The sequence below is a fragment of the Octopus bimaculoides genome, chromosome 13, assembly GCF_046866305.1.
Source record: "Octopus bimaculoides isolate indiv1 chromosome 13, ASM4686630v1, whole genome shotgun sequence".
In the NCBI taxonomy this organism is placed as follows: domain Eukaryota; kingdom Metazoa; phylum Mollusca; class Cephalopoda; order Octopoda; family Octopodidae; genus Octopus; species Octopus bimaculoides.
The window spans coordinates 30,592,987-30,605,125 of NC_142940.1; the positions used below are offsets into that span (position 1 = coordinate 30,592,987).

Sequence of the window (12,139 nt, forward strand, 5' to 3'; positions counted from 1 at the left end):
ATAAATAGGATTTAAATATAAATAATATATATAAAAGTAAAAATACACGCGCGCGCGCACACACACACGCACGCACGCACGCACGCACGCACGCACGCACGCACACACACACACACTCACATATAAGAATATATAAGAAAATGATATATACATATTTACATATATTTGTTGGATGGCCATTGACTGCAGGGTGTCCAACAATCACTCTCCTCACCAAGCAAGTCAGATGGAATTGCCACTTTAGTCGCCGACGATCCGACCATGCAACAGGTTGTACTGGATTATATGTCACCAGTAACACTCAAGAGCGACCCGTATGTATGTATGTATGTATGTATGTATGTATGTATGTATATATTGTGTCTAGGGAAAGTCATTCTCTTTTAGTGCCTTATTACCTAACACACTGACCGGTTCAATTTTCACTCCTTTACTTATTTATTTTCTCTAAAATTTTCGTTGCGTCTTGCAACCTTTTCAATGTGTTGACTATTGAAAAGGTTGCAAGACGCAACGAAAATTTTAGGAAAAATAGATAAGTAAATGAATGGAAATCGACTCGATGAGGGTGTTAAGTAATAAGCCACTAAAAGAGAATGACTCTCTCCAGACAGAATAAAATATGCTTCAGTACATGAATTCGCATAAAGAATCTTGCAAACCAAATACAAAAACGATATATGTATATATATATATATGATAGATTCTTTTAGGTTCAGCAGAATAAAGCTTTAATCATGTTCTATTAACACGAATGTGTCTCTTGAGGCCTGCCGGTACATTGCAGGCCTTTTGGCAAATGGAACAAGTTGAGGACTCAGTTTGCTTGAGTGCTAGTGGATCTTTTACTATATGCTTTCCTTGACTGGACGGCTAGGCTTGCTTTGTTTCGTGCCACAAAACCACAATGATAGGTAAGGTTTCCATTTCGAGGAGCAGTGTTTTGCTAGCGTGCCTTCATGCTTGCACAAAGTTCATCCCGGCGTTGGAGTCGACTTTGCTCAAACCTTTGAACTGAGGAGAAACTGGATTGGTGCCAGGTCCTGCGTTCTGATGCTTTGTTTTCCCAGAGTGAAAAGGGAATGTTGCATCGCTTCAGATTGTCTTTTAATTAGCCTTTGAAGCGCAAGAGTAGTCTTCTAACTGACCTTCCTGTTGGGAATTGGCCAAAGAGAAGTTGTTTCGGAATTCTAATATCACTCATACATGAAAGCTGACCTGACTGTCTGAGCTGTATTTTGATGAGGATGGCTATAATGGCTAATATGTTGCATTTTGTAAGTACCTCACTGTTATGAATATGGTCACTCAGTTTTATGTTGGAGATAGTACGCAAGCATCGCATATGAAAAGCGTCAAGCTGGTTGGTGTGCTTTCAGTACGAAGTCCAAGATTTAGCACCATAAAGCAATGTTGTTAAGACCATATATTAACTTTCACCTTCAACAATACGTCGTAGCTGTTGCAAAGCCTGTGATAAAGCTTACTGAAAGCGGAGCATCGATCTTCGCATCATTTGACACAATGGAACCAAGATAAGTGAAGGAGGAAACAGTTTTAATGCTTTCCCGTCAACATATACAGTAGAGGCAACAGCGGGAAGATAGTCACGAATGGGCTGCTGAACAAGTTCAGTTTTCTTGATACTGATGGTCAGACCAAGAATCTTTGATGCACGTGAGAAGTTGTTTAAAACCCATTGCATCTCCTCAAGAGTGTGTGCTACAAGTGCACAATCGTCTGCAAAGAGCAAATCTCGAACTGTTTGCACCAAAGTCTTAGTTTTTGCTTTGAAACACTGCTGGTTGAACAAACCATCACCAGTTCTGTGCTCATATCGTACTCCTTCTTTAACACCCTTGAACGCTGTTTCCAACATGACGGAGAAATACAAAGCAAATAAGAGCGGTGCAAGAACACAGCCTTGTTTTGTCCCATTTGAGACAGTAAGTGAATCGGACACTTCCCTGCTAGATCTGACAGAAGCCATCGTCTTTTGATGGAAAGAAATGATGACATGGAGCATCTTTTCTTGAACACCTAACTTTCTAAGATCAACCCAAAGACCATCTCTAGATACAGTGTCGAAAGTTTTAGTTAGATCTACAAAAGTGACAAAAAGGTTTCGGTTGTGCTCACGAGCCTTTTCCTGCAGCTGCCTTGGGCTAAAAATCATATCCACCGTGCCTCTACCAGCCCGAAATCCACACTGAGATTCAGGCAACACTAAGCTGGCAAGGACATTTTTTAGTTTATTTAAGATAACCTTTCCAAGGATCTACCCAGCAACACACAAAAGGGAGACACCTCTATGGTTGTCACATTCAGATTTGTGACCTTTGTGCTTATAAAAATGGACAATAGATATATATTGGGGCAACAGAACTCACTTTCAGAAAGCGTTATCACAAGCACAAACATTCATTTGCCAGCTCTGGTAGAAAATGTGCTATGGTTTTGTATAAACTTATATAGTTCTTGCGCGAGACAAATCCTCATGAATTCAAAATTACATGGTATCTTATAGATAGTGTGCAACCGTACAGGAACAGGAGCTTGAAACCAAAGATGCAGTGTGACCACTGAGCGAAAATTTCAGAATTTTGACTCAAAGTAGTAATTGTTTGAATAAAAGAATTGAGCTGTTAACGTCTTATACCACGTGGTTAAGTATCTTTTTTGTAAATACAAGCCTTCTTGAATTTCGTTCTGGTTCAGAAAAAAGTGTTGGTTTTGAAATGTTTAATAAATAGGCTTTATTGATAGATGTTTTGATATGTGTAGATACGTGTCTGTGTGTGAGTATGTATCTATATATATATATATGTATATGTAAATATGAATACATGATTCTGAGTAAATATGTGTCCACATGTGTATATGCATGCCTATTCAAAAGCGTATGCAAAATAAACACCTACATACCCATTCATTGTTTTAAAAAAAACATTAATTGAAAAGATTATTTTAAAGTATTACTTTGAGACATTGTTTAAACAGTAATGTATTTTCCTCTCTTCGCCTGTGTGGAGTTTGTAATAATATTACCTCGAAAACCAGAAGAAAATCAAAAGCCTGAGCTTGAAGCAACATTTTTAGCACATGTTCACAGAGGTTTAAAAGAATATGCGTTTACTTTAAACTTTTACTTCATATTTCAAAAATTATTCAGACAGTGGATATTTCGAAAGTAAACCAGGCTTGATTTACCAGCTGATGACTGAAAGCAAGTGGCTCTCGGTACTGGAAACTGCAGCCTGTCAATTGTAATGTATTAAAGAATACTCTACATTTGTACGAGTCTCGTAATTAATCGCTTTTAGTGAATCAACACACACACACACACACACACACACACATATATATATATATATATATATATATATATATATATATATATATATATATATATATATATATATATATATATATATATATATATATATATATATATATATATATATAAATATATATATAATTAGAAAATGGAGGGTAATATGCTGAAGCCAACTACTTGCAGACGGTGTATCCCGTTGAATTCATTAATTTAATTCATAGCAAAAGTGATTGTTACACAAATTTTGGGTAAAACCTCCACTTTTACCCGCTCCCATTGATTGAACCTAGTATAGCACTAGTGTAGCAATAATTGGGTACCCTCCCAGCAGTATACTGGATAGATACTATCCCTTAGTGGGTTGTACCCCCAACCCCTAACTCTCTCACGTTATATATATATATATATATATATGTGTGTGTGTGTGTGTGTGTGTGTGTGTGTGTGTGTGTGCGCATGTGTGTATGTGTGCATGTATATATATATATATATATATATATATATATATATATGTATATATATATGTATATGTGTATATATATATATATATATATATATATATATATATATATATATATGTATGTATGTATGTATGTATATATATATATATATATATATATATATATATATATATATATATATACATATATATATATATATATATATATATATATATATGTATATGGGGTGGGGTATCAAAGGTTTCTGTAGGAAATCAAAAGTAAAAGAAAGCGCTCTATATAGTCTAGCTGAATGTTATTGTGATCGCTTGGCTTAATGATATTCCCGAGAAAAATAAGGCGTAGTTTACACACAAAATAGTCTTTTCGTAAATAACATCAGAATTAAAGGATGGAGGTCATGGTTGGAATGTTTCCTCCATTAGAGCTGTCCTGCAGTTAAACAATATCAACATTTTAAAAAATTGCGGTAAAAGTTGTGTTAATGATGAGTACCCGGCCAGACTGGACAAAGGCAAAATGAACAAACCTGAAGGTCAGCGTTGGTAAAAAAAAATGAGGAGATGGAGATGATACAGCTTTTTAATCTTTCACAAATTCAATGTTTCTTTACAAGAAAAATATACGATACAAGCGTATCGTATACACACACACACACACACACACACACACACACACACAGACACACGCAGACACACACACACACACACACACACACACACACACAGACACACGCAGACACACACACACACACACACACACACACACACACACACGCACACACACGATCGTGTGTCTGTGTATGTATATGTGCACATATACAGACACACTTCATATATATTTACATATACAGACAGCGTGCGCACGCACACACTTGCACACGCATAGACAAAGATAAATAGATAATCGTGTGAGTAAAAAAATTCTTGATTCAAAGACCAAAAAAGTTGAAAGGACTCTACTAAGTAAAGAAAACTGTGGAGCGACTAGTTATGTGTCATAGCTTTTATGTTTGAGTAATGAAACTTCGCTTTCATTAAATTCAGTAGCTTATTTCTGATACTTCCTTTTATCACCATTGAAAAGATGAAAGGCAAAGTTGGCCTAAAAAGGACTTGAACTCAGAGCGTAAGAACCGAAAAGTTATTGCAAGCATCTTAGATGACGCTCCAATTATTTCACCAATTAACCACACTTTAACATTTACTTTTAATCTAGGCACAAGACGACAAATATTAGTGGGAACTACTAGTCATTTAAAGTGATCTCCGTGTTTAACTCTTATTTTATTTCACCGACTCTGAAGAGATGTAAAACAAAGGCGATCCCGCTAGATTTGAACTCATAGCATTAAGAACCGAAGCAAATACCACACGATACTTTGTCCAGTGCTTTTACAATCTGACCGGGATTATAAACTGGTTTGTCAAAGATGGCAGCAAAATCCTCAAATCACACGCTACTTTTGGAGACGACGGGTGATGTGATCCTGAGTTCTAGACACAATTAGAGATGCCACGGCTTGATTACCTCTGGTCATAGGTTAACTTAATCTGGCTGATCGAGGAATAAGCAATACATACTAACCATCAACACCCATTTAATAATAATCCTTTCTACAACAGACACAAGGTCTGAAATCTTTGGGGAGGGGGACTAGTCGATTACCTAGATCCCAGTGTTTCACTGGTACTTAATTTATAGACCTCGAAAGGATGAAAGGTAAAGTCGACCTCGGCGGAATTTGAACTCAAAACGTTGCGATGGGTGAAATACCGGTAAGCGTTTCGTCCAGCGTGCTAACGATCCTGCCAGCTCGCTGCCTTTTTTAATATTAATTATTAAAATAATGATAATATTAGTATTATTGATTATAACACCAACACCAGCAATGCCGATATGAGCAATAATAAGCTATGTTAATATAAGCAACAAGAGCAAGAACAGTAACAATCGCAGCAACATAAAACCATAGAAACAACATTAATAACAGGAGTGGTAAACAAAGAAAAACGGAAACGAAAAGACCAAGAGAAAAGCGTAAATATAAGAATGGAGAAGGCTATTTAGATAGTGATGATGATGAGATGATGATGATGATGATCAAACGTTTAGAATTGGCCTCCTCTTCCTCTCTTTGAAATAACAGCATCGCTAAAATATCCAGGAATTTATCCACTACTAAAACGTCAATGACACCTTTCGATGCTGTGTGACTTCTACTACTACTACTACTACTACTACTACTGCTGCTGCTGCTGCTGCTCTTATTGCTGCTAGTGATGCAACAGGCAATGACTTTGTATGAAAAACTGCTGCAACTGCTCCTGTCATTGTTAGAGTTATGGTTGCAGCATGGATAAAAAAGATTTGAGTGAAACGAGATGCGAAATAGCGTTAGGTATAGTTGATACAATGCATACGATATTCACATTATATAGGATTGGCTGTGTGGTAAAAAGCTTGCTTCCCAACCACATGGTTCCGGGTTCAGTCCCACTCTGTGGCACTTTGGGCAAGGCGTCTTCTACTATAGCCTTGAGCCGACCAAAGCCTTGTGAGTGGATTTGGTTGACAGAAACTGAAAGAAGCCCGTTATATATATATATAAATGTATGTGGGAGTGGCTGTGTGGTAAGTAGCTTGCTTACAAACCACATGGTTCTGGGTTCAGTCCCACTGTGTGGCACCTTGGGCAAGTGTCTTCTACTATAGCCTCGGGCCGACCAAAGCCTTGTGAGTGGATTTGGGAGATGGAAACTGAAAAGAAGCCTGTCGTATATATATATATATATATATGTATGTATATGTATGTGTTTGTGTGTCTGTGTTTGTCCCCCAACATCACTTGACAACTGATGCTGGTGTGTTTACGTACCCGTAACTTAGCGGTTCGGCAAAAGAGACCGATAGAATATGTACTAGGCTTCCAAAGAATAAGTCCTGGGGTCGATTTGCTCGACTAAAGGCGGTGCTCCAGCATGGCCACAGTCAAATGACTGAGACAAGTAAAAGAGTAAAAGAGTATTTGTGCGTCTGTGTTTGTCTCCCCACCATCGCTTGACAACCGATGGTGGTGTGTTTACGTCCCCGTAACTTAGCAGTTTGGTAAAAGATAACGATAAAATAAGCTTACAAAGAATAAGTCCTGGGGTCAATTTGTTCGACTAAAAGAAAGCAGTGCTCCAGCATGGCCGTAGTCAAATGACTGAAACACGTAAAAGAAGAAAAGAATACTAATATATACTTTTATATACTAATATATACTAATATATACTTTTGTTATTTACACCACCTGTCCTCGTCTGTTGTTATTTTTTGTATATTCTCCCATATATATATATATATATATATATATATATATATATATAGGGGTGGATGTTACTGTTGCTTTTAGCCCCAGGAGGACATCTCCTCCAGCTGGCTTTTGTTTCACTCATTGGGATGCGGCCATGCTGGGGCACAACCTTGAACGATTTTAGTGAAACAAATCGATCTCAGTACCTTAGTACTTATTTATTTTTAAGACTGGTACCTATTCTATCAGTCTCTTTTGTCAAACAATGATGGGAGATAAACACATATACAAAGACACATACGTACGAATACACATAGATATACACAGTGATATACATGGTGATAGTCTCTGGTAGTGCGAGAAAGATGGTTCAGCAATTTCGTACTAAACGACGACCTGCACAAATGATTTGTTTATAGTGATCAAATGTTTGTGCTGTGCATTAGCTCAGTCCCTCCATCAAATCGACGCTAACTGAACAAGGCGCACGCTGTTCCACACCTCATGTTTTGAAGTAATCGTAGAGCAACGTGAGATGAAGTGTTTTGCTCAAGAACACAACACACAACCCGATAAGGAATTGATATCACCATCTCGCGATCGTGAATGCAACATCCTAATCATTAGGCCATTCGAACTAACTACACACATTACTCTTCATTCAAATGTATTGGGTTCTTCTATGTGGGAATGTCTCCTTAATCTCTTCATTAACGCAGTGATATCATCTTCCCCGCTTTCTCTCTCCCTCCCTCTCTCTCTCTATATATATGTGTGCATATATACACATATATATGTGTATATACAGGTATATATATATATGCATATATGTGTATATATATATATATAAACATATAGTTTATATTCATATAAAAGAATAAACAGAGAATGGAGATTGGGAAGTTTATTAATCATCTTTGCAGTTAATAATGAACAATTATTAAACTTCCCAATCTCCACTTTCTATTTCTTCTTATATATATATATATATATATATATATATATATATATATATATATATATATATATATATATATATATATATATATATATACACACACACACACACACACACATACACACACACACACACATACACACACACACACACACACAGAGGTATGTCATATTTTCCGTTTGTTGTCTTTTTATTTAATCCTGATATATATATATACGCACTGGGTGAAGCGTTCAGTGGTGATATGTATAAATAAAAAATTGTTGTCAGTTCGCATGTGCTTGAGCCATATTCGAATCCGTAAGAAAGCCATTCACTATATTTTGCCACGGAGAAAATTTCTCTGTGAAGACAGATAGATGTAAATACACTGAGTTAGTCCACAACTCTCTCTAATCACCAGAGGGACGGTGAGCACTGAGGGTATTTGCACCTATTTCTCTACACAATGAATGGCTTTCTAACGGGTTCAAATATTCCTCAAGCATATTTGGACTGATAACAAGTTTGATAACAAGTTTGTATATATATATATATGTATATAATTTTTGTTTGTTTCAAAATGGTCAGTGTGGCGTGACTGTGCGGTAAGAAGCCTGCTTCCCAACCACATAGGTCCAGGTTCAGTCGCACTGTGTGGTACCTTGGGCAAGTGTCTTGTGAGTGGATCTGGTAGACGAAAACTGAAATAATTCCATCGTATATGTATTCTTTTACTTGTTTTAGTCATTTGACTGCGGCCATGCTGGAGCTCCGGCACACACACACACACTCACACACACACACACACTCACACACACACACACACACACACACACACACACACACACACACACACACTCACATATATATATATATATATGTATATATATATATATATATATATATACGTGACACACACACACACACACACATGTATGTCTGTATGACTTTCTCTTTGTCCCCATAACCGCTTAACAACCGGTGTTGGTTTGTTTACGTCCCCGTAATTTACCGGTTCAGCAAAATCAACCGATAGAATATGTATCACGTTGACAAAAAAAAACAAAAAAAAAAACGCACTGAGGTCGATTCATTTAACTAAACATTCAAGGCAGTACTCCAGCATGGCTGCAGTCCAATCACTGAAACAGTAAAAGATAAAAAGATATATCATAGAAGTCATGGCAAGTGAAAGGAGTGAACCGTCTTAAGTAAGCGGTGTCTCGAACTGAAGTGAAACTATATTGCTGTCGTCAGGAAGGTAGCGTCGTAATAGATTTTCTTTTACTATAGCAGAATGTAGTTTCATGTGAAGATAGCAGTATTTAGAAATATTGGTGTTTAACCCTAGGTAGCCGATCTATGATCAAAGATGTTACAGCATAATTTTTTCTCTCCAGATATAGTACCCCCAAACATAGCTATATCTAATATGACCTTTATGTTTTGTTATTTTTTAGGTAGATTTTGAGGATTGCTATTAGTAGTAGGTTAAGCGACCACATAGTAGCCCTCTTGGCGTTTTAGAAGTGTGAGAAAGTTTGGGATTGTGTGATATAGCAGGGGCTGTGTAGTTTAGAGTGGTACGGCAGTGGCATAGCAGTATAAACATAGGGAGGTGCCGTGTGTTGTTCTGTTGTGTAGTGGTATATAGCGGAGTGTATTGCAGTGTAGCGCAATGGATTGCAATGTAGAATAATATAGGGAAATGAATTCAAGTATAATTTAGTGTAGTTTATTTCTATGTACAATAGTGGAGTAAATTGCAGTGTATAGTGTATTATTATGTAATGAAGAGCAGTGAATTGCAGTGTATAATGTATTAACATGTAATGCAGTGCAGTATATATTGTAGTGTATTAGAATGCATCATAGTAGTGCAGTGTATTATAATGTAGCGCTGTGATTCCAGTATATTCACACACGGAGATGTTCATATCACAAATTATTCCAGTATTCCAAATATTTTGCACAATAACTGTTTGAAAACAATATTCCATTGGAAGAAGTGGAGATCATCCACCTCGTACTGTGTGGATGTAAAGCATTTTCGAAGATTGTTACAGCTCTTACTACAACTTCTACTGCTGCTTCGTCTACTACTACAACTACTACTGCCACTTCTGCTACTACGGCTGATGCCGGTTGTAGCCGTGTTGTGGTATTGGCGGTAGTGCTGTCATTGCCTCGACTGCTGTTGCCTGTTCCTGTTGCGAATTGCTACTACTGCGGATCGGAGCTTGTCGCACACATCATTCTGCTGCTGCTACTGTTGCAATTACTGCTGCAGTTGTTGCTGCTGCTGCTATAATTGGTGTTGCTGTTACTGCTGCTGCGATATTATGTCACATTCAAAAAGTTTCGCCGAAAATCTCAGACGTTGCTGAACCAGATGAGTTTTTCGGAAAGTTATCAGTAATTAAAATACAGACACATACACACACAGACTTCTACACACACACACACACACACACACACACACACACACACACACACACTCGCACATACAACTAAAAGAGAACACAAACGCACTACTCCAGTATATGTAAATATACACAACCACATTTAAACTATCTTTACAAACAATTATAGATTTACATAAGAGCATTTGCCGTATACTGAAAGAAAGCACATCCTTATACACATATATAAATCGTTTGTATGTGTGTTTGAGTGTGTGTATATATATATATATATATATGTGTGTGTGTGTGTGTGTGTGTGTATGAATGTGTGTGTGTATGTGCGTATGTATGGCTATATATGACAGATCGATAGACACGTTTGTATATACAGGGCAGAACTAAGGCATCTAGCAACTCGTTTCTCGAATGCAGATATAAAAATATGTAAACATATATATCTCTTGTATATTTGTGTTTATTTATGTGTATTTCACACGTTTTACATCTAAATATAGGCAAAGACTTATCTCACGCAAAATAAATCTCTCGTGCGCACACACATATATAAATACTCACACATACAAACACACACGCACACACACACACAGAAGCTCTTCACTTGGTGAGAGCACGGCCTGAATTTAGGAAGAAAACTTCAAACCGAAGAAACACAAACACACGCAAACACCGCGCGCGTGCACCCACACACAGACAGACTGACACACACACACACATAGATAAACAGATAACATACAATACATATTTACACACACATATGGCATACCGGAGAACAGTTATTGCAAGTACCCTCGCCTCAACCGGTACATTTATTCCATAGCCACTACCATCAATGCACAGCAGCTGCTCCAGCACCAACACCCTATCACAATCACTGACAACTGGAGCACTAACAACAATAATAACAGCAGCAGCAGCAGCAACCACAATAGCACTAATACAACCATCCCCCGTAACATCTCCATCACCATCACCATCACCGCTCCTGCTATTGTCAACACTACCTCACCTACACCACCGTCATTCCATCGTCCCCCACCAGATGAAAACAACTCAAAAGTAACAGAGATAACAGCGTATTAACAATATTATATTTTCCTAACACACGCACACATAAACACATACATACGTATGTACATAATACATGCATACACACAAACATATACACCCTATTAGTATATACTTAAAATAAATAAACTGTGGATGTTTTGAAAACAAAAACAAAAAAATAAGAGGAAAATGAAAGGTGAAAGAGAGAAGAAAGAAAGGCTGGATTTCCGAAAACATGGATTAACGTTTAAATTCACCATTGTTTGGGCTGTGTTGGTCTGGTTACCGTTGGTGGCCCGGAGCGCAAGAATCACCGCTAACTCCACTGGAACACACAACGACAGCTCAGCGTTAAAAACGAAACGCAGTGTCTCCAAGTAAGTTGAGATTTTGGTATTTAGCATTTAATTTTGCAATTTGCATGTGTGTGTATGTCTGCATGTATATATCTTTTGAGATTATACATATAAAGAGATATTAAAGTTAGATCAGGCCGCTTTATGGGATTACCTTAGGTTTCACGTCCATAAAAGGCCTGGCTTTATGGTGTATCTTCAGAATATATATACGTATGTGTATGACAAATTACACCATGTGTTATTGTTTATTACCCAAGTCAATCCTGATCTC

At 37.3% G+C, this 12,139-nt stretch overlaps 1 protein-coding gene across 1 annotated transcript in view; it reads left to right on the top strand.

Annotated features, from left to right (window-relative positions):
• The first annotated feature begins 10,383 nt into the window (after positions 1–10,383).
• LOC106870540 (glycine receptor subunit alpha-2) overlaps positions 10,384–12,139 on the top strand; it is a 313,915-nt gene continuing 312,159 nt past the window's right edge. The window contains exon 1 of the mRNA XM_052972406.2: positions 10,384–11,886. Within this exon, the coding sequence (XP_052828366.1) occupies positions 11,699–11,886 (188 nt within the window). The 5' untranslated portion in view covers positions 10,384–11,698. The remainder of the gene's footprint in view (positions 11,887–12,139) is intronic.